This window comes from Arachis stenosperma, chromosome 5 (genome assembly GCF_014773155.1).
Source record: "Arachis stenosperma cultivar V10309 chromosome 5, arast.V10309.gnm1.PFL2, whole genome shotgun sequence".
In the NCBI taxonomy this organism is placed as follows: domain Eukaryota; kingdom Viridiplantae; phylum Streptophyta; class Magnoliopsida; order Fabales; family Fabaceae; genus Arachis; species Arachis stenosperma.
The window spans coordinates 2277595-2305166 of record NC_080381.1 but is presented as its reverse complement, the minus strand read 5'-3'; the positions used below and the strand labels follow the sequence as shown (position 1 = coordinate 2305166).

Sequence of the window (27572 nt, the reverse complement as noted above, 5' to 3'; positions counted from 1 at the left end):
TTAGACTTCGACTAATATAGGACAGCAAAAAGGCTTGGTATTTTATGGCTTAGATTTTGGCTTGCGTTGTGACGTAACCAAGGGTAGCAAACTGAGTTAAGTGGGGTTATTGTTATATTTGTGCAAGTATGGTCTGAAATCTAAAATTACAAAATGGGCTCGAAGCTTTACATGTTCAAATAAAGCCGAAATATAATGACATATATACTACCATAACTGGATTAAGAGTAGCTGAGTCCAGAATTAAAACTGAATCCATCACCATCTAGTTTTTCTAACCCCATACGGTTAAACACTTAAACCTGTTATTATATAGTAAATTTGGAAATGGCAGAAACTTGCTTAGCCAAACATTGAAATTCTTAGAAAAATATTGCTCACGTAACCATCTATTAAGCACTTCCTTCAGCAATATTTATTCATTTTTGGAGATTAGTGTATTAATATTGGCCTCACTACCTTGTACTGTTTAATATTGGATGTCGTCTATGGTAACTGGTAAGTAGTACCTATATCACTTAAAATTAGTATTTGATATCTCATATCAAAAGCCAGTATTCGTATCATACATGTATTATTTTACAAAAAAAATACAAACCATGAAAGAATTAAGAAAAAAAAAATTTCGATTCAATCCTCCAGGACTATATAATAAACATATCTAAATAAAATAAAAACTATAATCAAGCATGGATACATGTGAATGTGAAAACCAACAATCTGATTACCTACTACAGTTTTCATCTAATTAAAGGGGCAAAAAAAATCTATCATGAACACCAAAAATCTATCATGAACACCAAACATCCAGTACCTTGGCGACAGTTCTGATCGGCGGCGTCTCGCCCGGCGGCTGGGTTGCAGTGACGGCCGGATGTTCAGCGACGGTGCCAAGCTTGAGGGCAACGCACAGGTTGCTTGCGTTCACCTGTTACCTTCCTCGGTTGCAGATTGCGGGGCTCAAGGTTCTAGCGCCGTCAAGGGGCTCTGCAACGAATTGGGAGGGTTTGAGTGGGGGGAGGAGAAACAGCGTAACAAAAGGGATTGGAGATTTGGGAAAAAAGTGGAAATAGCAAAAACCTGATGGTGTGTTAAAGTAAACAGCCATAATAGGATTAGGGTTAATTTTAAGATTTAATTTTAATTTGGGCCTAATAAAGAGCCCATTGTAGACATTGTATGCATATTTCATTGTCTCCCTAGCGGGATCCGTAATAATAACATACATGCCTCTTGAGTTAAATAAAAAATTTATTTTTTAACTAAAAGTTGATGGTTTCCGTGGCTAAGAAAATGAGGGTTGAATATTAGCCCTATTTTTTTTTATTACACTTTCTGGTCTTTGAAGAGATTTTTCTGTTTTTGTCTCGTTCCTAGCCACGAGACTTTTTACTTTTGTCTCGTCACTTGGCACGAGACATTTTTTATTTTAGCTCTTGTGCAGCAGAAACAGAAATGAAGAAGTAGAGAGAGAAGATTACACCCAGATATATTCTGGTTCAGCTGCTAAGTGCAATGCAGCCTACATCCAATCTTCATTCACAACAATGATGGAATTTCACTATAATCATCTAGATTACAAATTGTAAAGTGCTAACCCAACTTACAAGGGGATTCCCACAAAATCATGAAACACAACATAGATGAATAAAGGAACTCTAAGACATCTATGACTTTTTCTTTTAATTTTGCACTCTCTGCCTTTTTCCGCTTTATGGCTTTTTCATACAAACCTCACTGTTTGCCTTTTTCCATGAGACTCAAGACATGACAAAATTAAACAGAAAAATTACAAAATAGAATACATTGAAAGAGAAGAAAATCTGTAAGCTTAGGTAGTTATGAGACTTCTGTGCCTTGCACTCTCACTTTCTTCCCTTGAATCAAACCGTGACTGTTCACTCCTTTTATAGAGAAGAGAAGCCTTCACAGTTGAAACAAAACCAAGCTTAAACTTCTTTTTCTTCAAAAACAAATTCGGTTTGGCCACAGAGAGAGAAGAGGTAACTCATGCATAACCCAACATGCAAATACCTCTAGTTCTTCCTTAGTCATCACTCTTCGTTAATCCGAGCGCTCCATCCTTGGCTTGCTCTCCAAGATGGATTTCTGGCCCTTGATACTTCATGATGATGATGGCTTCATCTGCTCCAAACTCTGCCTCTTCCATTACTTCGCCACTCTAGCTACTTCCTGTGGTGGTTGAGCAGAATCAGAGACAAGCCATGCCTCCAAGAATCTCCTCCTTACTGGCCGAATCTCCTTCTTTCTTTTTGAGTATGAAGGATCCGAGATTACCTCACAAAATCTTACCACTTTTGGTGATAATCTCAGCCACAGCATACTTTTCTTTTGTTATGTTTTCTTCCCATCATTAGTTCGATGGTCTTAAAGCATGCATCTTCTTCTTTCTTTTGGTTGCTGAACATAACTTCCATTGTTTCCTGGACAATGACCGAAGGAGAAGAAGGAAAGAGATGAGAGAGAATAAGCAATCTTGGAAGAAAAACAATTAAATGAGTTAAACCAATTAATTGATAAAAGTTGCTTTTACTTCTCTTAAAGTGGTGTGAAGCAATGATGCCTTCAATCAAATCAATGTTAAATTCTCTCTCATGTTTTCAATGCTAGCAAATTAAGTTTTGAAATCCATGATCCATCCCTTAACAAGAAATGGAATCCGTTGAAAGCATGGAGCCAACTTGCTTTCTTTTTAATTTGGTTTCGGACCAAGCTTGGAAACATTCATCAAAATTAATATTGGGCTTGGTAGCAACAAAATTTAATCTGGCCTAATTAGTAACATTTGCTTTCCTGATGAATTTTTAGATCATGCATAAAACAAATAGGAAAGCATTTTCAGTTTGGACTTGGATTAAGTTGGCCCAAGTAACATAAAAATCAATTCAGCCATATTCATCATACATTATCAAAACTAAAGGCTGAATGTGATTGGGCTTACACCAAAAATTTATTTTTCGGCCCAATATTAAAACCTGCATCACAAAATTATTAATTAACACATGTTTAATGAAAATCATATTAATAATTTTGTAATTGATTATTTTAATAATAATTTAAAATTTTCCAAACTCATCAAAATTAATAACAAAAGAATGTAATTTGTTCAAGAATAATAATGTAGCCTGCACCGATGTCTTCGTATTGAATATTGGATAATAATAATGCTTGAGAAAAAAAATCAGTTAAAATAGTTTAAATTTCTCTTATTCAGTATTTATTAATTATTATAATTAATAAATATTAAATAAAATAAATTTATTTTTTTCTCTAATATTATTCTAAAAATGCATCTTGAGATACCCAAATAATTTTTCTAAGGTCTCTCTCCCTCTCTCTCTATCTAATCCTATCACCAAAGTAATGATAATTGCATTTGCATGGCACGTATATGCGTTGTTGTGGGCAACAAATCACCATTCATTACTTTATTATTGTTATGTAGTCAGCACTTGCGCTATAAATTAAGGAAACTACATAGTAATGTTTAACAAGTGTTTATGTTTTTTTAAAGTATAAGTTCATTTTTCTTTAAAAGGCGTTTAAAAGTTAGGAGTATTTCTAAAAAAAATATTTATAAAGATGTTTTTTGAAGTTATAATTAAAAGTCTAATATGTGTTTATACGTAACGATTGCTTGAAATTTAAACTATGACTAAATTTTCATTTTGGTCTCTAAAATTTAGGCGATTACTTATTTTAGTTCTCAAAATTTAAAATTACTTATGTTGGTCCTCCAGATTTAAATTTGGGTACCAATGTGGTCCCTCGACTATTTTCGGCGATGATAAGACAAATGAAGTGCTAAGATGACACCCTCCCTACTACGCTGGACGCTGCAACGTTTAGCTGACGTGCCGAGAATTGTATTTGTATCCAATTTAGTCCTTGAAACCCTAATTATCTTATTATTTATCTGAGTTATAATGACAAAGTTTTAACAAGGAGGGACTAAATTGGATACAAATACAACCCTCGCCATATCAACTAGCCGTTAGAGCTTCCAACGTGACAGAAAAGTGGTCATCTCAGCACTCTATTTGCCTAATCATCACCGAAAAGAGTCAAGAGATCATATTGGTGTCCAAATTTAAATCTGGAGGACTAATATAGGTAATTTTGAATTTTGGGGATCGAAATGAATAATCGCGTGAATCTCAAGGACCAAAACGAGGATTTAGTCAAAGCATGCAATTAGAAAGTGTTGTGCATATAGTAATTTATGATAAAAATACAGGTATAGGCGATTTCACATGAAGTTAATAGTTGAGAGTCGTTAGATGATTTGACTGACTTGACTAAATTTTCATCTAACAGCTCTCAACTATCAACTTCACATGAAGTCGACTGCACCTAAGTTTTTACCGTAATTCATTAGTCAATAATAATTTTTAATAGAATTTCAATTCATAAAATTGCGTTTGTTTTTGAAAATAAAATAAGACAAAGAATTGAGAACAAAATTTAAAAAACAGAATATAATGAATATCTGTTTCAATTTTCTATTCCTATAAATAAATAAATGTAGCCTAACAAATTAGTCCTTCATTTGTGGAGAATACACTAAAAAATTAAAAGAAAATTATGAAATTAAAGGAAGAAAAAAGCTTGATATTGAATAGAAGAGATTTGATGGAGGTGAGATTAAGGAAAGTTGCTTGCAGTCCTAAGCCAACAATGAAAACGGCATCTCAACAGCTTCCTTATTATAAAATTTCAACCAATGAAGTTCTTCAATGTCACTCTCATTCTCCCATCACCCAATACCACCCACCTTAGTCACTAATTTTTGTTAATTAATTTGTTCAAATTGTCATTAAACTAATGCAACTATTCTCTTTGCTTCACCCAAAAGCTGAAATCTTTTCTCACTTTTAATCCTGCCCCTTAAAATCCCATTTTCAACGCGCCTTCTAAACCGTTGACGCACTCACATTAACCGCCGCAAGTTGTTATATTTTTTATTTTTTATAATTTTCTGCTTTCATTGCATAGAAGAGACAAATGAATGAAACAGAATCTTATGGAGTCATTTTTTCATTGTTAGTGAAAGCATATTTATATACAGTAATGCCTGTCATTGACCAAAGTAAATACTAGATACCGAGTTCTAATGAAGTTTTTTTTTTATATAAAATATATTATTGTATTCCAAGTTGATTGAAGTTTCACTAAGACCTGTTCATGTGCTGTAACTTGTATGTTAGTTGTTATGCCTGAAGGGTGTATGTAAAAATTCCTGAACTAAAACTGATCAGCTCTTTTTCTTTTTTCTCCCTTCTTTTTCTTAAAAGGGAAATTGCTAGTTTGACAAAGTTCAAAGATTGAGTTTGTGGGGTTCAATTTTATAGTGTGTGAAGTAATGTCACAAAGTTTTGAAACATACTATTCCTTCACTTGGTTTTTGGAGTTGTGTTAGTGTGGTAACACAGAACTCATATAGGAATCTTTCTTTCTGAAACTTGTTTTGTGCTAATTAGACAAGCTTTGAGTTGGAAAAAAAAGTATTAAAGTAGTTACTTCAAGTGGTTGACCTTGAGGAAGAAGAAACTAACATCACCATGGAAATGGAAGGGAGGGGATTCTCTGGCTTGTACAAGAACACAAGTGATGAGTTGTTCCTCAAGACTGTGATTGAGAGCCCTATTGGAATGCCAGTTCCGACCATGGAGACCTTGGGATTCAAGAATGTTTCTCAAAGCTTTCGCGTCGACAGCGAGGAGCTCTTCAAACGCTGGCTAACTAATGGAGAGGCAAGATTGCTATATATCATCACATTTTGATCATGTTTCTTGTGTTGCTTCTGTGTTCTGTTTTGTCTCAGAGCAGAGCAGAAAATTTCCATAATGGCAGTTTTGTTTGACATACACATCTTTCAAAATGAATTCCTGAACTCTATATCTTTTACTTGAGTACACATGATCACACATACTACTTCATTGATCTTTGCCGCCAATACCCAAATTATTCCTACTTCCGAGTTCCGAGAGTCTGACTAATTTGGCTCGAGAGTTGTGCCTGCCGCTCCTAATACCATATTTCACACTTTTCTGGATTTCACCAGCATAGCTTAGATTTCCTGAGTTTCTACCAAGAACTCAGTTTTCTGCATTACTTAATGACATTTAGATATACAATTTGGTTCTATCTAGAACATTGTTATGTCAAGGTTGGATTACCAAGAAGCAGCAATTAAAATTAAACAACAAAGTTCCCTGTATCTCAAGAATATGTTCCTCTGAGTTGACTGCACTTTTTACTCTTTTTACTTATTATTACTGCAATATGGTCTGCAAATACACAATATTAAGGCTTGTAATTAGTTTTGTTGGCGATGATATCAATGCCATGTAGTGATCCTTTTGAGTGTGGAGTTTGTAATTGGATATTGCTTATACCTACACTTTGCTGCATTTATATTTTCTATTATTTAACACCTTTGTTTTTCTTATCAGGTTTATAATTCATCAAGCATGGGACTTAACAGGCGATTATCAAAGAGGTATGCTAATATGAAGATACACTTCCACAAAAGTATTAAGTGGTTTAGTTTCCAATAATCTCTGTATGCAGATAATTGTGACTTTCCTTCATAATATTTTCTTTTCTTTTCTTTTGTTTATTATATGAGGCATACGTCCTCATTTTATATATTGTTTTTGACATTGCGACTCTCTTTTAACTGCAGGGTGTCCACAGAACTTGCCAATGTGTCTAATCAGCAGCATGTTAGTGTAATTTCAGAAGAAAGAAGCAATGACAAATCATATGTACAAACTAATAACCCTTTATCCAATGATGTTTCAGGTGACTTTAATTTTCCAGTCAGGTAATTACTTCTGTTTTCCTCAAACAACCTATACTCATTAAATCTATGCTGCAATTTGTCTTGTAACCTTTATATTAATCTGTTTGACTAAGAAATTTCAATTTTCTTCAGAGATCCTGCAGATAGAGAACTGCAACCTGGTAACTTGTTCCTGGCCAAGGTATGTTTACATCATGTATCAAAATCACGGCTGAAGTCATTATTCAATTAATATTCTTAGCCATTTGAAGTCTCATTGTTAAATGCAGGCATGGTTTCTTAGTGATCAAAGAATGACTAGGAGCCGGTCATCCGAATTGAGGAGGAGGTATGCTGAAATGCAAAATGCGCAGGCAGCACAAAGTATCGAATCTATGTGCATGATGCCTCAACATGTTGATGGTATTGACACTATGAAACAAGAAGCAGCAAATTTAAATGGTATTGATTATCACTCGATGTATGAGCTTCCAAACCAGCAGCGATCATTCATGACTCCATCCAACTCATCTTCATCTACCTTCAAGACACTTCAATTCGGTGATGCAGATAAAGTTTCATCTTCTGTCAGCATACTAAAAGACACTCTGCAACGCAAGAGAGCCGAGAAGGAAGCCGCAGATAAAAGCCTAAATGGAATCTTTTGTCCTCAAGAACCTGTTTTCCAAACTAGTTTTCTTGAAGGACAAGAAAATTGGAGTCATCAGAAGCCAGTGAATGTTCAAGCTATGTCCAATGGCCAAGTTGATCACGGAGTCCTGCAAACGCTCGAAGGATCGATGAACTTTGTTATGGATAGCTTTGCTAATCAGACAAACCAAATGTATATAGGGACAGCTTCACAAGAACCTTCTCAAAGTGAATCCTCTGCTGCTGCACCTGTTGTCTCCTCTGGTTTAGATGCTTGTGAAGGTCCCAGCAATTCAAATCAAACTCTTGGCGAAAGCTCATGGAAACAAGTGGGAGTGAGTAAAAGTTCAGAGAATACTCAAAATAAAGTCAAAGGTATAAGTTTTAACAAGGAGTATCCTAAATAATTTTTCATTCGACTTCCTTCATCATGTTCGTGTTGTTTGATATCAAAAATAAACTAAATCAGTTCATTGCGGAAGCTCTTTTATTTGAAAACTGATCCACCAAAAGAAGTGACTACAATGTACTAACTAGGAGTCCACACCATTATTATGTCCAATTTATAATTTGCATTCAAATGCTATTTTAGCTCAGAACTCGGGAATATAATATTTTTTGATTATTTGGTTTTCAATCAGTATAGAATGTTTTTTACATTATTTGTTTTTTTTTTTAACAAATGTCCATCTTTTTCCCCGTTAAACTACAATTGTGTTTTGTGGACGTGCAGGTTTCAGAGAACAGATAATGGATAATCTCAAAGATGATCGGAAGGTATAGCATACTCTTTCATATCGTAACTTACTTCGATAGAATTATGGTTTCAACAAGAGTTAATATTTATATCATTTTTCCTTTAAATCTTGTTAAATTGTGCAGAGGAGAAGTCTAGACAGATATGGATCTGTATCATCAGCAGTCTCAGGTAGCCATTTATTTTTAGATTACCATGTTAATGACTACTTCTTTAGATTCTACTTTCTACAATGTCATATGCATTTGGATAATTATAAATCCATGGATCTTAAATTCTTAATATAACAAAATATACTAGTTAGATGCTCGAGGTAATGTTAACGAATATTAAATATTGGAAATAAGATTTACCATGTGAAATTCTAACTTATGCTAAGACAGAGATTTTATGTCCAAACCACAACTCACACAATTGCTTAATCATTTTGACATGATTGTCTGGATCACATGATGGGAACTATAGAGAAAATGATGAAAAAATGATTGAGTTGAAATTATGGCTTTTTGTTTGACTCTCTCTTATATCTCAAACTAAACGGTTGTGCAGAGGAAAAAGTAGACACTACAAAAAAGCGCAGGGTGGAACGTTCAAGGAAGTATGTAGATCAATCCTTAGAAACACATATAATGGAGTTTCTTCCTATCTCATATTGTATTCGATACCTGTTTCATTTGTAAAGCCATGTTCTTGTGATGCAGAATGGCTGAGGCAAAGGAAAGAAACTTAACACCATCAGTTCCCTCGGACATGCAAGCTGTCTTGAAGCGGTGCGAGACCCTTGAAAAGGAAGTCCGGTCGCTAAAACTTAATCTGTCCTTCATGAATAGGTAATCAAAGAAAAACAAAGTTTAGCACCTACTAAGATAGTAAGATGAAACATACATTATAGAATCACTTGAATTTTCATTCTTTATTTTCCTACTAACTGTTAAACTTAGTAAGCAAATTGTATATACATGAATTGATATATTGATCATACGCTGCGAATTTTCAGGAAGGATTCTGAACAGACAAAACAGATAGAAGACCTTCAGAAGCAGAACGAAGAGTTGGCAGACGAAAAAGAGCGCCTCCTAGAAGAGATTGAAAGAATGTTATCAGAAAATGGAAAAATCTAATGCTTATGTATCTCATCATAGTTAAGTTATGGGGGACAGTTTAGGCCTACCCCTGATAAATAGTGAACCTCTGAAATCTATTTGCAAAATATTCCGTAAATCTCATATTGATTTTGTAACTTGTAAAATCTAACTGTTATTTGAGATTTGAGAAGTGCAGATTAGGATATCATATTGCTAATGAATTTGGTGAACTAGAACATGGATCTAATGTACTTATAAAGCTTAGCATGATTTAGGGTTGTAAGAAATGTGCAAATGCTAGTAGGCTATATAACAACTGTTTGGCCTTCGGATTCCATCTAGCATTGATTTTTGCTTCTTGAGTATTCTTTGCCTGAATCAATTTTAGACTCAAAAAATACACGAATTCTTAATTGAATTGTGTTATGTTGTATATATAAAATATTAAGTATTTCATCAACTAACACCAAGCATAATTAAGAAAAACAAGGGAAATTGATCCTCACATTTAATTTTCACTTGAAAATGTTAAATATGATATTTAACTACACAATCACAAAACATGTGATACAAAGAGACTCTTATGAGAAATCACACTTAATTTTGTCGCATAAATTAAATTGAGAAGATTCATTTCTTAAAATATGGTAGTCCATTCAGTTTTCATACAAAAATGATTCCTAACAACTTTTATCAATTCAAGCCATAAACTTGAGTGAACAAGAGTGTAATCTAATTCAACCACGAACTTAGATTTGTTATTTCCGAATACTATGGCGGAACAAGACCTTTCATTCAAATCAAACTATTACATCTTTAATTTTCACTCATACTATACATAACTATATGAAGCAGCCGCTTACTTTTCATGGGACAAGAATGTCACCTTCTACAATTATAATGTTACAATTAAAAGGCATCGCACTTGTCAAAATTAAGTGCTATGATCTATGGATGCTGAAAATATCCATTAGACCAAGCCTCTTCCCATATTCAACAGCTAACCAAGCTACAAAGGATAAGTATGCCAAAAGAAAACATGCCCGCTTGATGAAAACAGCATTGACTCGTCGAGACAATATCCATGATGTACAACATCGATATGTTTTAGATAGTAGTAGTTGTAGGAACCTAAAAAAGGTTATAGAGATCAACGAAGTTGAGAACCCAGCCACAAGACCGGCTATGGTTTCCCATTTCCAATACTTGTTCCTTATCCTACCGGAAAACCACGAGCGCACCATCTCCGTGGCCCTGATAGATGATTCATGCATAACACAAATGACAACATTATAAAAATATATTTATAATTATAGTTTTCAAAAGTACAGGTGTATACGGCTTGCTAACTCAACCATATGGTGATGCAAAATTTTCTCTATGAACGGTAACTTCATCTTCAGAATTATAGACTTTACCATGAGAACTGATTTTATATGTCAAAAAATCCTATCTAAGGCAATGCCACACCTATTTATGTATGTGATCATAAAACCTTTTGGCACAAAAATGACAACTATAATGTTATACACCCTCTACAAACACATTTTAATTATGTCTAACAATTTAGATCATAGCAAATAAGCAATAAAATATTTGGTTTGGCATAGAAATAATGTAAAGTACTCACATATTAGAATATAGTTTAATCTTCTCAAGAGCAGACTGCCCATCTGCCTGGCAACTGAAAAGGTTATCTTGATCAAAACGCACTTTAGATACACCAGATGTGTACCAACAATCATAAGTTTCGTTGACCTAAGAGGAGGAAGAGAAAATATAAATGATATTGTAATACTATAGAGCTAACCTAAATCGTGATAATTGTTAACTATTATTTATGACACTTCTAAGAAACGTTCACATAATCAAAGATGTTATCGAATACCACGGGTTGGGATTCCAACCTTAAATTTGTATTGTGCCAACCATGCAGCACCAAAATTAGGCCTGCAATAAAGAGGAAGGGCCTCATTTGGAGCCTCTGCAAATGCAACTTGTATCTGACCTGAAAAGTGATCTTTATACTCCACCTGAAACAGTGTTAAGAAAAATTATTTAAAACCCCCCAAAACAATTATCACTTGCTCTTTAATAATCACAATCATCAGATGATAAACCATGGATAAGCTATATGTGCTGCATGTGCGCTCGAGCGCGTGCACACACGATATAAATATTACTGATTATTACATCTCAAAAAACAATAATTTGTCACTGAGACGAAAATAAATAACCACCGAATGGACGATTGACAGCAATTCATAATAACCTGGAATACTGAAGCCCAATAGTAATCAAATCTACAGCGATATTTGCTCCTTTCAAAATGATGAAATACATCTTTTGCTTTATAATTTAACAATCCAAGTTCGCAAATCTTGGATGACCTAAGATCAACACCTGTAGTAAAAAATGGCAACAGCAGACACAATGTGATGAACTAAAATATGCCATAAAAATGACATTTCTTCACAAGGCTTCAAACTAAATCACTATTATGAATCAAAATAATACCAGAACTGAAAAAACATAAACTAAAGCAATGATTAGCACAAAAAAAATATCTATAAGGTGCAACACTAGTTTAAAGCATTTAATTCACTTCCTTTGCAACCAAATTATTATATACTGAAAGAGACAACATACATGAGCACATTTTTTCCATGAAGAACACATAAATGAGTGATATTGTCTACCTAAACTGATAAGGACTATTATGCCCTGATATGCAGACCTCAAAAGTTAGAACGTCAACAGACTCAACATTTCCATGACCCAACACCAACAATAACAAATGCCTTAGTTCTTGCCTTTGCCACTAAGTAACCCAATTGTGATCAAAATGTCTACAATTCAAAACTAGCATTTCCCACAACAATTTCAGACTTTCACTTTCTTATAAAGATAAATAAATAACTAAAATGAACAAGTAGAGCAGCTAAGTGAATTCAATATTTTGTTAAATTAAGCATTCACTAAACTCCCTTTTACTTGAACAACACCCACCTTTCAATACCTTAACCACACTACTGACTGAGCTAAAATCTACAATCCCAAAAAAGCAATGAAATTTTTTTTTTGTTCTAATTTGAGCAAATGAACGTGAGTTTGGGAAGTGATTGAATAAGAACGAAGCAAACCTCTGGAGACAATTTTGCACTGTGATGGGAGAGAAATGGGGCTAGGGATTGAGAAATCGTCGAAAACCACCAACAACAACCCTACCAGAAACGGAATCGAGAAGAGCGCCATCAAGGGGAGTGCAATTGCCAGAGCCAACCGCAGCACGGAAAGCCAAACGGGGATTTTATTGGGAACTTCATCGTGCGGCTCAGACGAAGGATCCATCAATAATTATGATGATAAAGAAATCTAAAAGAGAAGGGGTGTTAGGGGTTTAAGGCCTTAAGTGACGGATATGACGGCGGAGCCGGAGTCCGGAACCATTTATCTGGTCATCGGAGCAAAGGTGAGAAGAATAAGAAAGAGAAGATTTTTTTTTTGGGGGGTCAAGGTGTAAGAGAAGACAAAACCCCGTTGGATGAGTGTTACCACTGTTACGGTCATGGTCAAAAACTCCAACGAAGAAGAGGTATTTTTTATTTTTATTTTTATTTTTATTTTTAAATTTTGTAAGAATTTATTGAAAATAGAATATAAAATATTTTTTATGGTCAACCATGAATTTTATTTGATTTTTTGTTCAATTAATTAATAATTTTTTAAGTTTATTTCATGATTTTAATTCAATTATTAAAAATGAGAAATGTTTTAATATCTTAATTTCTAAACACTCTTTTATTCACAATTTAACAAAATGCATAATTTAAGCAAATGAGCATAAAATCTGAAGAAAAGTAACTCACTTTTAGCGCTAATTAAATTAATCATGAACATAATTATTAAGATTTAAGAATTATGTAACAGACTTTCAACTGTAAATTTGACTTTAATCTAATGAATTGCAAATGTGACGGCAGATTTCATGACAAAAACTTAAAAACTGCCGTGTAAATGTAATATAATACTTCTTATACAGAGTGATTGTTACTCTAGCAAAATTTGATTGATTTTTAGCAGAAAATAATCAAAATATGTCCTTTTTTAATTTTTGTTCCCTGTGTATTTCTTTTGTCTTTAATCACAAAAAAATGATCATTAACATAATTGTTCGGTCTACTTTCTCATGAACCCTTTGTTGCTTATCATCAGCGAGGTTATTACGACCGTAAGTCTTTTTGAGGAAATTTTTTAGTTTTAATATTAGAGTGATAATGGTATTTTTTGAAAATGTAGATTGTTGGAGTGTTATATTCAAATGTGGAATCGTTTAACTGGAGGAGCAGAAATTGGACCGTCCGATCCGATTTCTAAAAGTACATAAATTAGACCGTTCGATTTGTAAATATATAGAAATTTGACCGTTTGATTTATGAGAGGTACACAAATCGGACCGTCCGATTTGCGTTAAAAAAAATAACAAATTTGAAGTACAAATTCTCCGATTTGTGTACTTTTCATAGTTTTTAAAAAACGCCAAAAATTATAATGTTAAAGTATATCACCACTTCTATTTCTATAACAAAAAAAATTAGCCTTTTGAGGTTCTAAATTTTTTATTTTTTTTAACATCAAAATATTTTTCTTTTTTTTTTTATTATAAATTATTTGTAACTGACTCATGGTGACAGCACCTAGCTAGCAGCTACCTTGCCATTTTGGCGCTTCCCTTTAAATTCATGCTTCGACCCTCTCTTGTCTCCGATTTCTGACTCTGATCGAATGGCTGTTCAACTCACCCCATCGGCGATAACCACAATTTGCTCGAACCATTTCAGTTCGATTGAGAATCTGAAGCCGGTTTTGCAAGTAATCCACGTGAAGCTTTTCCCGTCGCAGGACAGGTACTGCTTGGTGCTCTCCGATGGCTCTCACTACCAGCAATCTATACTCGCCACCAAGAAGAACCACTTGCTCACTTCCGGCACCTTGCAGACTGGTTCCATCATCGTCCTCACTTTGTTCACCACCTCCGTTATCCAGAACAGCACGTACGTATCTTTCGCTCTTCTCGCTTAATTTCCTTCTTTTTTGTTTCCTTTTCTTTATTCAGTTTTTAGGGTTTTGATTTTGTTGAACGTGCTGGTGACCTTAGCTGTGTTGCTTAATCAAATTTGAATAATTTAGGATTGCTGTATGTGTTATACTAAGGGATGAGCGGATGAATGTGATTATTTATATGATCAATTTATTTAAGCTAACATTCTTATTTGAAACGTATAAGTGAGAAAATCTCGCGGAAATTGAATCAAACAGAAGATAGACAAGTGGCGAGAGATAGGGAAAGACATGGAAAGACATACATGAGATGGTCAATTGATGTATGAGTACAGTGTGAATGGTTTGGTATTCCTTATTTTGCTAAGGACTAATTCATAGTGGATCCATGATTTAAGGCTATTTGGCTAATAGGTTGCTAGGGCGAGATCGAATTCTCGACAATTGCTTAAACTAACGAGTGAGGTGATTAATTGTTGTCTTATTTGAAACACAAAATTGTAACATACTAACATGTTTGAAAATCAATATTTTTACCAAAAGATCAGAAGAATTAATTAAATACTTGAACGTGAAACTGTAACATATTTAAACAGTAAAATCACCAAATGTTATAAATGTTCAGAATAAACTGACTTATTCAACACTAGAAAGATTTTAAGATTTAAATCCATATTTTAGCTACCTTGAACACTAGACTGGACCTGATGGAAGCTTCTTTAGTGCTTTTGGATGTCAATATTTGTGATTGGCTGATGATTTGGCTGTGATTTTCAATGTAAACAGTGTTATCATCATCGTTGATCTACATGTGATACTTAAGAAATGTAATCTAATTGGAACTCCTGTGTCAGCCAATTTCGTTGAATCTTATGCAAATCAAAACATGGATTTCTGCAATCATGAATCTCAGGCTTCAATAAGTCCCTTTCAAAATTCTTATGTTCATCAACCTCAGCCCATGCATCAACAGCCAATGAAGTATGTCACTGGAAATTAATCCCTAAAAAGGAAACGTTCTACAATAGAGTTTCTTCCTATCTAGTATTCTATTGACTATTGGATTGCTTGTGTTGCAGAATGCCCGAGGCAAAGGAAAATTTCACACCATCAGTTTGCTTGGATATTCAAGCTGTCTGGAAGCGGTGTGAAACCGTTGAAAAGGAAGTTCAATCATTAAAAGATAGTTTGTCCCTCATCAACAGGTAACAAACATATCATAGTTTAGTTCTTGCTAACATAAATCACTTGATTTGCTAATTACTTTTGACCGCCAATAACTTATAATTTGACGACATTGAATAGTTGATGTATAAAAAATTTTAACTTATCCAAGTATATTTTGTGTTTGGATACCTTAAAGTTTTAGATGTTCTGATTTTATGAACTTATGAGCCAAAGAATTTAGATTAAAAAGCAAACAATGGTATGTTTCATATGGCTGGTCCACAAGAACCATAAAAGACGGAGCTAGCACTTGCAATGAATCTAGTAACTATTAATGCTATTTCCTACCAGCCTAATACCATATCACAATGTATGCATGAATTGATTGATATAATAATCATTTATGTTATGAATTTTCAGGAAGGATTCAGAACAAAGAAAGCAGATAGAAGACCTTCGGAAGCAGAATACAGAGTTGGCAGGCGAGAAAGAGCGACTCCTACAAGCGATTCAAGGAATTTTGTCGGAAAATCGAAGGATCTAATTTTCGCTATTACTGCATGTCAAACTCAGTATATCTGAAATCTATTTGTTGGAGAAAAATAGACATATTTGTAGCATTTTTTGTTATATTACGGTAGATGATTTAGTTATTAAATTTTGGTACACATCTACTTTTTTTGTTTTTTTAACCAAAGATAGGAAAATTCGAACCGGCGACCTTTAGGTAACTAAGTATGGGAAGACTATGCCATTTGAGTTATAATTTGTTGGTTTGGTATATATCTACTTAATATAATTGTTTTGGTATATTTTCATAGATTTAAGATCGTCTATAGGGAGAAAGTTGGTAAAGTGGTAAAGTAAAAAGTTAATTATTCTTAAATTAAGATAGTGGGCATACATTTCATAGAAGTTACAAAAATCAATGGAGATTAACCTTTCAGTTTATTACTTCACTAACTCCTTCACTTTAGAAGATCTAAATTCTTTAAGGCTGCATTTGTTTATAGACATGAGACACTGAGATAGGAACACTTGAGATACAAAATTGTGTTTGGTATATAAGACATGGACAAAGGCATTATGTCTAGAGACATGAATTAGTGTATTTTGTATTTAATTATGACCCAGAAACACGAATAAAAGACACAATATATTTTTTATATTTTCTTTTATTATTCTTGTTAATTTTTCATAATTATAACTTCTATTATTTATATGTTTCTTTCCAAATTTTTTAATGAAAAAATAGAATAAATTATACTTTTTTAATTTGTTTTAGTTTATCGCTAAATAAAATACAAATATATTAATTTTTGTGTATCTATTTTTTATGTCTTATTTTCAACATTTTATTTTGTCCTATTCTAAAAAACAAATGCAACCTAAATGTTGTGTGTCCTTTTCTTTTAGAAATAATATTTTTATTTAGTTATTTTTATCATATTCACTTTTATACTTAAAAATGAAAAATATACTAAAAAAGTAGTGCAAATAATGCGATTCATAAAAATAACTCACAATAATATTATTTCATAATAAAATAATATAGTTCGATTATAAAATAGTGACATTTTGATTAATAATTAAATAAGTTTCATGAAGTCCAAAATAAGTATACTTGTCACTTTTTTACTGATTTTTTTTTTTACAAAGTTTGATTAAGTCTAAAATAATTTGAAGCTTTTTCTCTTCTTTAATTTTAGATTAATATTACACATCTAAATTTTTTAATAAATTAAATCTAACTGAGTTAAACAATAAAATTTAAAATAATATTAAGTCATAATTAATTTTTGTTAATTTAGATTAATTTTATTGAACTTGGTTAAGAAAAAAATTAAAATGTATAATATTATTCATAATTTTATGAGTGCAACGTGCAACGTGCAACTGCTGGTTATTCCAAACTCATAGCTTAGCCATTTTTTTGACTGAAAATTGACGTTATCAAAGAAATTTATACGAGATTAATGTATGTTATCAAATTTCATCTTCCACATAGTCTTCTCTTTGGATTAATGAATAGGGTACATTTTTCTTCTATGTATAATAGAACGATAAAAGAGTAGTCCACAATCAATGTCTTAAAATGAGACAACTTATATTAAAAATAGAATAATAGATATTAAAACAAACTGCAAGTCTTAACTGCCTTCATGATGATTGATGAGCATGGTATTTTTTCATAAACAATAAACTCTTAAAAAAATCGTTTATAATAATTTACTTTAATTATAGAACTTTACACTATACTAACATGTTTATTTTTTCTTTTTATTTTTCATCCAACTAAACCACACAAAAAAAAAGACTCTTACATTATTTTCTTTTCCTCCTATTGTTTTTTTATTTTATCTAACAAAAAAAAGAAGCATTTTTCATTAACCTGGAACATCAAATCTAATTATCTAAGCACCTATGACTTCTCTTCAATCACCCCCACGTGTAAACTCCATGGCTTCTCCGAGAAGCCTTTTAGATTTCGTGATGCTCAAACGTAGGGAGGACACGTTCGTAATTTCAGTAAAACCCCAACACTGTTTTTTGCCCTTTTCAAATTAAATTCCACACACTCAATTTCGCGCTTCCTCCTCCAATTCCAAAACGTACCCCTAATTATGGCGCTTCTTTAAATTCTTCCCCCCCCAACCTCTAGGGTTTCAAATTTCTCACTCTTCTTTTCTCAACTCACCACCACTCACTCTCTCTCTCTCTCTCTCTCTCTCTCTCTCTCTCTCCAAAACGCTTCAACGCACTCTAACCAAACTTCGGCGTTTCGTTTTACATCACTAAACGCGGTTTCAATTTCTTGCTAGGGTTCCCAAAAAATGGAGGTGAAACTCACCGAATCGGCGATTACGAAGATGTGCGAGAATTCCAGTTCAGCTGAGGATCTGAAGCCGATTTTGCAAGTAATGGACTTCAAGCTTGTGCAGTCGCAACAGAACAATACCGAGAGGTTCCGTTTGGTTCTCTCTGATGGCTCCCATTACCAGCAAAGCATGCTCGCTACGCAGAAGAACGATTTGATCCATTCTGGCAAGTTGCAGAGAGGTTCTATCATCGTTCTCAATCAGTACACATGCAGCCTTGTCCAGGGCCGATCGTATGTGTTGTTTCTCCCTTTTTCTCTTTGTGTCTTAGCTATCAATTTTATCTTTTTAGCTTTGGAGTCAGCGGAAAGGGGATGTTGTTGCTTTGGATTGAGATGATTTTCTGGGGGTGGTGGTTTGTTAAAGGTGGTTCTTTATTGTGTTGTTCTCTTATCTTCTGGTGTGTTTGACAGCTTAAATATCTATTCTTGTTTTTTCAAGTTTTGATTAAGTTCAATCTGTTTTGTGTTCTGTCCTCCGGGTTTCCAAGTTTGTGTTGTCTTTGAAATCTCATGAATTTTAATGCTCCGGAAAATGGGATCTTTGGAAGGAGGGTGACTGGGTATTGTGTGATAGCTGAAGAATTAAATGAAAGGAAATTAATTTTATATTCATTTCTGAGGGCGCAGGAACAGTTTTACAGTTGAATGCTTTATTGCCCTGTTGTGTGTGTGTGTGACTGTGTCTGTAGGTTTTGGTATTGATTGCAGCTTTAGGTATTTTTGGCCTCAATACCAATAATTTGTGATGATCTGGCTTCATTTTCATTATAAACAGGATCATTATTATCATTGAACTAGATATTCTGTTGGACAAATGCGAGCTACTTGGAAAACCGGTCAGTGCAACAAAATTTGCTCCGTCACAATCTGCAACTGATCAATCAGGAATTACCTCTGGGAATAATGTGCCTGGTCCTTCTCCGGAACCCCCAAAAGTAAATCAACCTGCTAGTAGTGTTGGCTCTTCTAGTTTTGACATGGGGAGATTCGGTGCATCAAATGCCCCTCCTGCTTATCCAAAAGCAGAGCCTAGAGCTATGGGACCTAGTTCTGGCATTGCAGGTTATAGTTCAACAAATGTTCCTTTTACTTATCCTAAACCAGAGCCTGGAGCTACATTACCTAGATCAGGACAGTCTGGTGGGTCTTATGGTGATCAGAATGTGGGTTATCGCAATCCCCAATCTGAGGCATCAAGGCCCTTTCAAAATTCTTATGCTCGTCCACCTCAGCCCATGTATCGACAGCCATCTCCGGTGTACAATAACAGAGGCCCTGCGGCAAGAAATGAAGCTCACCCAAGGATCATTCCAATAGCCGCATTGAATCCATACCAGAATAACTGGACAATTAAAGCTAGAGTAACAGCTAAGGGAGAACTCAGGCACTATAGTAGTGCCCGAGGTGATGGAAAAGTGTTTTCTTTTGATCTTCTTGATTCTGATGGTGGAGAAATCCGGGCAACTTGCTTTAATGCTGTGGCTGATCAGTTTTACAATGTAATTGAAGCTGGAAATATCTATCTGCTTTCCAGGGGACATATAAAGCCAGCACAAAAGAACTTCAATCACCTTCGTAATGATCAAGAACTGACCCTTGATATAGCCACCATTATACAACCGTGCCATGATGATGTGTCAATTCCACAGCAGACTTTTAACTTCCGTCCAATTATTGAAGTTGAAACTATTGAAAACAATACTATTTTGGATGTGATTGGTGTGGTGTCTTCTATTAGTCCTACTGCTTCAATTATGAGGAAAAATGGCACCGAAACTCAAAAGAGAACCCTCCAGTTGAAAGACATGTCTGGTCGAAGTGTTGAATTAACCATGTGGGGAAATTTTTGCAATGCAGAAGGACAAAGGCTACAAAGTCTCTGTGATGCTGGAAGATTTCCAGTTTTGGCTGCCAAAGCCGTCAGAGTAAGTGATTTCAACGGGAAGTCAGTTGGGACCATAGCCACCAGCCAGCTATTTGTAGAGCCTGATTTTGTGGATGCTTGTAGGCTGAGGGAATGGTTTGACAAGGAGGGGAGGAACGTTCCTACTATTTCTCTTTCCAGAGAAGCATCTAATTTTGGCAAGTCTGATGTGCGGAAGACCGTATCCCAGATTAAAGATGAGAAATTAGGGACATCTGAGAAGCCTGATTGGATATCTGTTTGTGCAAGTATTTCATACATGAAGGTTGATAACTTCTGCTACACAGCTTGCCCTGTCCTGATAGGTGACAGGCAATGCAACAAAAAAGTGACTAATAATGGAGATGGGAAATGGCGATGTGAAAGGTGTGATCAGACTGTTGATGCTTGTGATTATAGGTACATTCTGCAATTCCAGATTCAGGATCACACTGGCTTGACATGGGTTACTGCTTTCCAGGAGAGTGGCGAGGAGATCATGGGTATGTCTGCTAAAGAATTGTATAACCTTAAATTCGAACAAATGGATGATGAAAAATTTGCAGAAATCATGCGTAAGGTTCTCTTTGGTAAGTATATGTTCAAGTTGAAAGTAAAGGAGGAAATGTACAGTGATGAGCAGCGTGTCAAGTCGACGGTAGTAAAAGCAGAGAAGGTAAGCTTTCCATCTGAATCTAAATTTCTTCTGGATATGATTGATAAGCTTAAGTCTGAGAATGGAGAAGGTACCAATCCTAGCTCCATAGCTAATACTGCCGGACTAGTCAGCACTGGAACTGGACAATCTATGCCACCACCGGTTTACAATTCTGTGATGAGCAACAGTAGTGCCGGTATTGATTATAGAAACCAATATAGCAACTCTTTTGCTACTTCAACTGGTGCTCCTGCTCCTGCTTCATATATGTCATGTAGCATATGTGGTTGCTCTGGTCACAGCTCTGCACAATGCCCTAATAATATGATGAATATGCCTGCTCAGCTGGCAGCAAGAGGCGGTGGATTCACAAGCAGGGCATCTGCCGGATCAGGAGGAGCCTCCGGCGAATGCTTTAAATGCCATCAACCTGGCCATTGGGCAAAAGATTGCCCTGCTTACAGTGCAGCACCACCAGCTTATGGAAGCGCTAACGGAATGCAAGGTAGATATGGAATTGCCCCAAAGCAACAATATGGAGGATATTGAAATTTGGGAAAAACCCGCCGTGTTTTGTTACCTTATGATTATTACAGCAATAATTTGTTTAGGTTTAAGTCAGGTCTAGAATATGAGCAGTATCTGAACTGTGTAAATATAGTTCACCTAATTATGTGCTTTTTGAATGCGTCATTTTTCTCGATGCCGTCATTTTGCTAAGTGCGAAAATTGTATTTTATTTTCAAGCATATCTTTTTTAATTTAATTTTATTACGTTGATAATATAAGAAGTTTTATATAGTTATCAATTTAATTTTATATATTGTTTTAATTATATAAAGTATTTTAAAATTTTTTATTTTAATAATTAATAATATAATTTTGTTAAGTAACTAAGAAGGTATTAATTAATAACAAGCTAACAAATATTTTCAAATTATATTTTATATTAATTAATTGTTATTAATTAATAATTATTTAATTTTTATTTTTTTAAAATATAAAATTAATGATTATTAATTGTAGTTGTTTAAAGTTGGTTAATTAGAAGTTATTTATTTATACTTTTTTTTAATTAATAATATATATTATTTTTAAATTTATTTTAAGAATATATGTTAAAAATAATATTGGCATATGTAATAGTATTTAAGTGTATCTAAATGAATAAAATTGGCATGTGTAATAATATTTAAGTATGTTTAAATATGTTTAAATTTTTTTTATTAAAATATAATTAAATATGAAAGATATAAATGTCAAACGAATATTAAAAAATATGTTTAAAATATGTCTAATACATAGATATAACAAATAAAAAAACATGTTCGTAATTTTATAGTCAGAAAAAGACATGAAAAAGGTAAAAAAAAAACCTTAATACTAAAGAGAAATAATACGTTATTACATACTAATGTATTAGATTATTTTTAAAATATATATTATAAGAAAAGCATTGTTAATCCAGAGAATGAAAGTATTATAAAAGAATACATAAACATCCAAGTGAATATTAATATTAAGAGTACTACTAGAAAATCAATAGTCTAAACTTATAATATGTATAATAGACTAAATTTTTAATCTATGAATAAAATGAATATCATTCATATTATTCAGAATAATCATCTAAATAGTTGATTTTGGAGTTCACAAAAAATTAAACTCTTAACTTTTTAAATCTAAAATTCTAATACTATGTTATGAAATCACTCGTACCGTTACTTTCTCTAATATTAATTCTGGCAGAATCTAGCACCAGAATCAAGTATACCTGAACCGTATCAAACCAAAAGTGGGAACCGGTTAGGTGGATCAGGGAACTCCACAAAAACGAAACAGTACTTAGAAGTAAAGGCACGTGCCATTTACCGGCTAAGCAGGTTAGCTGTTGCCTCCTCTGTAAATCCCGTGGCCTCCGTACGCCCTTGCTTGTGGTCACCACACACCGCAGTTCTCTCCACAAGGTTTCTTCTTCCTCCTCTGTCTCCGCCAATCGCTTTCGCTTTTTCCATTCTTAGTTTCTCTGAAATTCAATCCTTTTTTCCCCCTTCGATTCGGTGTTAGAAATGCATGATTTTTTTTTTTAAATTTGTTGGTTTTCATATTGGTCCCCTTTTCATTTCTCGGTTTCTGGATTCTTTGATACTTCCATTTTGCTGCAATTTGTGCTTAATTGCATTTTTGGTTTCTTACTGTGAATTAATTGTATTTCGATTTATGGTTGAATTGTTATTATTAATTGTTGTGTGTATGTCTTCTAGAAGCTTCTGATTGGTTCCTGATATTTTGAAATCATTGTCTAACACTGTATTTGTGAAAGGTGATAGTATGATTTCACTACAGCACTGTGCAATCTGTTACCCCCTTCTTCTTTCATGAGATGAATTGTATGTTTAATTTGTTGTGCTTATTTTGTGATTTGTCTGAATATGGGTATTTGGGGGTTGGGGGGGAGTGCTTTATTTTGATTATCAGACCAGGTGATTGAGAAGACAGTGATTGTGATGTGGATACTAGTTAATTGGGCTTTCTTCCTTTGGAGTTTTTATAACTTTTGTAATAGCTTCATTGTTTCTTTCATTTCTCACAGCATTCCTTTGATGCTTTGCAGCTTAGTTTCTTAATTTCTATTGGACTGGTCATATACTTTATGGGTTACTAGTTTGCATAAGCCTAGTTCCTTGCAATAGAATTTTCTATTTATGTTATATGATTGGTTTCTTCTGATATGAAATGTATTTTTTTTCCTTGTTTCTAGAGGAAGTTTTTTCAACAAAAGAAGCAATGGACTTTTTTCTAAACGGAATGAATGGGATTGGTGATGAATCTGAGTGCCCCTTTGATGCAATGGACATGCAAAGGTGCCCATTCTTGAGGAACATCAACAAACCTACAAACTTCTCCTTCTCTTCAGCTTATATGCCTGTTCCTGTAAGTTGTTCATCTAATGATTGTTGTAACGTTTCCTCTGGCATTTTGTCTCAAGATGAAATTTCAAATTGGGATTAATAGTTAATTATTAGTTTGGCTAATTGTGTTCTTAATGTTCAGGTCCATGGAAGAAAAGGTCCTATATTTGAAGATGGTCCTAGTTTTGACATGGCATTTAAGCTCTTCCATGGGAAAGATGGAGTTGTTCCCCTCTTTGAGAGATCTGACTTTAACAATGGCTGTAGGGAAGCCGATTCCATGCCAGTTTTTAACCCGTTAGCAGGAAGAGCTGCTACCATAAGTCTGTCAGCATTTGGACCTGGTGGCCTATTTAATTTTGGGAATCTTTCTGATAAATGGAAGAAGCAGAAGTCGGAATCATCAAAGAAAAAGGAACACTCGTCGCTGGTAAAATTTTTCATTTGTGTTTCCTTTTACCATTTCTTTACCCTCTTACAAGTATGTTTACTAAACGGAACTTCCATTGTGACATGATGTATGGGACGAAACAACTACCATTTTGATTTACAGCCTCATGATAATATGATTTACAGCTATGGTTAATGATACCTATATTATTGTATAGGACTACATGTTGGGCAGTAAAATCCAACAATAGAAGAAGCTGTGTTGTATAGATGAGGTTGGTGTGATGGATGAGTGGAAATAACACTAGACAGAATGGAGTTAAGAATGAATGTATTGAAGTTAGGGTAGCGCTTGTTGTAGAATAGATTTAAGATTCCTGAGTGGTTTGATCATGTGGGAGAAGACTTGTGAAAGTGGAAGGTAGCTTAAGAAGGAACATGGATCAAACCATTATGAAGGAATTAAACTTGGTGGCTTGTTTATAAGAATGGTTCATGATAGGATGCAACAATGGTGTTGTGTGATTCACATAACCTACTCCACCTTGTAGGATAAGGCTTTTGTTGTTGTTATTGTTGTTGTTGTTGAAGTTGCTAACTGTTTAAGAAACTTGACTTATGTTGCTTTTTCTTTCTCCTGCCAAACATTTTAGGAAGGAGATGCATCAAAGCATGAAGCACTTGGAAATGAATGGCTAGCAAATGGAAATTGCCCTATAGCCAAGTCTTATAGAGCTGTAAGCAATGTTCTCCCACTTGTTGCTACGGCTTTTCGGCCACCACCTGGAATAAAGATTAGATGCCCACCTGCTGTTGTTGCTGCAAGAGCTGCTCTTGCTCGTACAGCATTTGTGAAAAACCTGCGCCCGCAGCCCCTTCCTGCGAAAATGCTTTGTATTGCAGCAATGGGCATGGCACTTAATGTGCCCCTGGGCATGTGGAAGGAACACACCAAGAAATTCTCGCTGTCTTGGTTTGCAGCCGTGCATGCTGCTGTTCCCTTTATAGCCATGCTTCGGAAGTCGGTAGTGATGCCTAAATCAGCAATGGCATTGACCATTGCAGCTTCTATCCTCGGCCAGGTCATTGGCTCAAGAGCTGAGCGTATCCGGCTGAAAGCAGCAGCAGTAGCTGAGACCGGAAAAGTGGCAGCAGAGACGGCAAGCAGCGTGGCCAACTATAATCCCATGCAGATTGGTGATATTAGGGTTGGTTGCTGTGGTCCGGAGGGGATGGTCCTGAAGACACTTCCCGGTAAGGACACTGGTTCAACTTCAACTGCCAATGTGTGTTATTAAACCTCAAAAAAAAAAGAAAGAGGGGAAGTAATCGATTCAAGTTTGATTTGAACTATCTTGATGAACCAAATGTTAACAAGATGAATTACTATAAATAAAAGATTATTGATCTGTATATGTATTATATGAACTTGAATTCAGCCATGCAATTACTATGCATGCAGAAATACTACTATCTCGCCTAGCAATAGAACTTTCAGTTCTTTATCTTGGCCTGAAACTATCCAAATTTTCAGAGATGGCACTGAAGTAACAACATTCATTTTGGTTCCGATTGCATTTACATGTTTCATAGATTGAAAAATGGGAAAAATAAAGATAAACCCTTTTGCTATGTGAGCAGATAATTTTTTCTTTTAATCTTTTGGTCTTGAATCAAAAGATGATTTGGTTGCCTCATTCTTCTTGGGCCTAGCATTCTGCAGCAACCGGTGAACGAATCCAAAGCCGAAAAATTAAATCAAATGATGCTGAGTTTTGTGTTCACACTTCACACTACAACATGATAGAAGAGGAACAGGTTTGAATTCCTATTGTTTTCACTTTGCAGCAATGCATCAAATCCATCACAACATGAATCGCAAATTTCGTAGTGGATAATCCCCTTTTTTAAATTTCACCGACTGGAGGACCTATAGAAAAAAAAAAAATTGAAATTACCGAAAGAAAGAATAGTAGCATTTTTTAGTATATAATATTTAAAAGTTGAGAAAGGAAATTAAAGATAATTCATTCTTGGAACTATTCTCGCTCTTTTATTGAATGCCACTTTTTTAATTGAAGACAAGTCTATTTCTGTACTAGAAAGTGAATTTTTTTGCAATCAATAATTCAATAATGATACCGATATTACATATTGCAAAGGAAAAAGAAATTATTCTCACATGACTATTCGACAAAATCACATTTTACATTTTGCATTCAATGCAAAAATTTTCTCAGAAAATTAGTATTTTTTTAACTTCTCTTTAAAAGTTGTTCATTCAAGATTGAATGCATAGTTCTCTTCAACTAGTTTTCAAACATGTTTTAGTAAGAAAAGTCTAAGGGGCCAGCAGTTTTATTGAAATCTGGCTAATAGTTAATCAGTAAAAGTAAAGTGAGTGATCTTTCACCCTTGGATAAAATCTCACACCATTGAAATCACCAATGATGACTAATTGATGGCTACAAATCACACAACTTGCTGGCCCCTAGCACTCCTCGTTTTAGTAATTACTTTGTCTATAAATTTACAAATTGTGAATCTTTATTTATCATTAATTTAACTTTCATTAACACAATGCTGATATAAAATATTACGATACCAATATAGTATTTCTAATGGTAATTAGATAATGTAATTGAGACTTTAAAATGATCAAATAAGTATATCAAATTAGTTAATTATACTAATTTTAATCTTTACATTAATATAAAATAAGTCTAATTAATTAATTTATAGATTTTGCATTTTTCGAATCAGAAAGTTTAGAAAAGTAATTTTTAGTTAGCCAACACTAACTAATTTTAGGGTTTAAGATTTATAATTTAAAATTTAAAATTTTTAGTTTTCTGTTCGATTTAGGAATCTAAATCTATCGCTTTATCTTCAATTTCATTTTCTTTAGTACATGCTCATTTTCTTCTTTTCTCTATTTTAACGCACGTGCGTCAAAATTCACCGTTAAAAGTTAGGATTTTTGTTTTTGTCAACGACTTCAACAGAACAGTTACGTTTTATTATGATAAGATTTTGATTTACTTCACTTCGTTGAGAATTGGTTCATTCCAAGACACCAATAACAATGGAAGTGGTGATAGAAATGAAGGACGTGTTAGAAGTGGTGATGATGAGAATGAGAATGGAGCGAGAAAAGATGGTGACTTGGAGTTTTGGTTTGATAAAAAAAATGAGAAGAAGGAAAATATTTGAAGAAAAAGAAGAAATTTGAATGACATTACTAGGTGTTTTTTATAGACTAAAGTTTGGTTAAAAATATCAAATGAATATAATTTTTA

General features: G+C 34.0%; 5 protein-coding genes across 7 annotated transcripts; 4 read left to right on the top strand and 1 right to left on the bottom strand.

Moving 5' to 3' along the window:
- Positions 1 to 5190: 5190 nt before the first annotated feature.
- On the top strand, positions 5191 to 9522 carry LOC130983013 (protein CYCLOPS-like). 2 transcript variants are annotated; one of them, XM_057907178.1, is made up of 10 exons: positions 5193 to 5774; positions 6477 to 6523; positions 6710 to 6850; positions 6962 to 7010; positions 7099 to 7834; positions 8193 to 8236; positions 8342 to 8387; positions 8766 to 8814; positions 8918 to 9046; positions 9214 to 9522. In XM_057907178.1, the coding sequence occupies exons 1-10, from the start codon at positions 5583 to 5585 to the stop codon at positions 9335 to 9337; spliced, it is 1557 nt and encodes a 518-aa protein (XP_057763161.1). In that variant the 5' UTR covers positions 5193 to 5582; the 3' UTR covers positions 9338 to 9522. The 2 variants fall into 2 exon arrangements, 1 of the variants encoding a protein (XP_057763161.1); XR_009087236.1 differs by lacking the exon at positions 8766 to 8814 and having other exon boundaries at positions 5191 to 5774.
- A 380-nt stretch (positions 9523 to 9902) lies between these two features.
- LOC130983014 (uncharacterized) lies at positions 9903 to 12680 on the bottom strand. The gene is made up of 5 exons (XM_057907179.1): positions 12445 to 12680; positions 11574 to 11704; positions 11209 to 11334; positions 10932 to 11059; positions 9903 to 10555 (listed from the first exon to the last, which is right to left on the bottom strand). The coding sequence occupies exons 1-5, from the start codon at positions 12650 to 12652 to the stop codon at positions 10243 to 10245; spliced, it is 906 nt and encodes a 301-aa protein (XP_057763162.1). The 5' UTR covers positions 12653 to 12680; the 3' UTR covers positions 9903 to 10242.
- Positions 12681 to 12728: 48 nt separating this feature from the next.
- Positions 12729 to 16285, top strand: LOC130983015 (protein CYCLOPS-like). Of its 2 annotated transcripts, XM_057907180.1 has the most exons (5): positions 12729 to 12896; positions 13996 to 14355; positions 15149 to 15343; positions 15442 to 15567; positions 15950 to 16285. In XM_057907180.1, the coding sequence occupies exons 2-5, from the start codon at positions 14087 to 14089 to the stop codon at positions 16071 to 16073; spliced, it is 714 nt and encodes a 237-aa protein (XP_057763163.1). In that variant the 5' UTR covers positions 12729 to 12896; positions 13996 to 14086; the 3' UTR covers positions 16074 to 16285. The 2 variants fall into 2 exon arrangements, with proteins under 2 accessions (XP_057763163.1, XP_057763164.1); XM_057907181.1 differs by lacking the exon at positions 15149 to 15343.
- A 1868-nt stretch (positions 16286 to 18153) lies between these two features.
- Positions 18154 to 21712, top strand: LOC130983012 (replication protein A 70 kDa DNA-binding subunit E-like). Its single transcript, XM_057907177.1, has 2 exons — positions 18154 to 18641; positions 19186 to 21712. Exons 1-2 carry the CDS (start codon positions 18364 to 18366, stop codon positions 21518 to 21520), a joined length of 2613 nt encoding a protein of 870 aa, XP_057763160.1. The 5' UTR covers positions 18154 to 18363; the 3' UTR covers positions 21521 to 21712.
- A 1103-nt stretch (positions 21713 to 22815) lies between these two features.
- On the top strand, positions 22816 to 25778 carry LOC130982333 (uncharacterized). Its single transcript, XM_057906303.1, has 4 exons — positions 22816 to 22938; positions 23733 to 23905; positions 24026 to 24313; positions 24927 to 25778. Exons 2-4 carry the CDS (start codon positions 23759 to 23761, stop codon positions 25569 to 25571), a joined length of 1080 nt encoding a protein of 359 aa, XP_057762286.1. The 5' UTR covers positions 22816 to 22938; positions 23733 to 23758; the 3' UTR covers positions 25572 to 25778.
- Positions 25779 to 27572: the final 1794 nt, after the last annotated feature.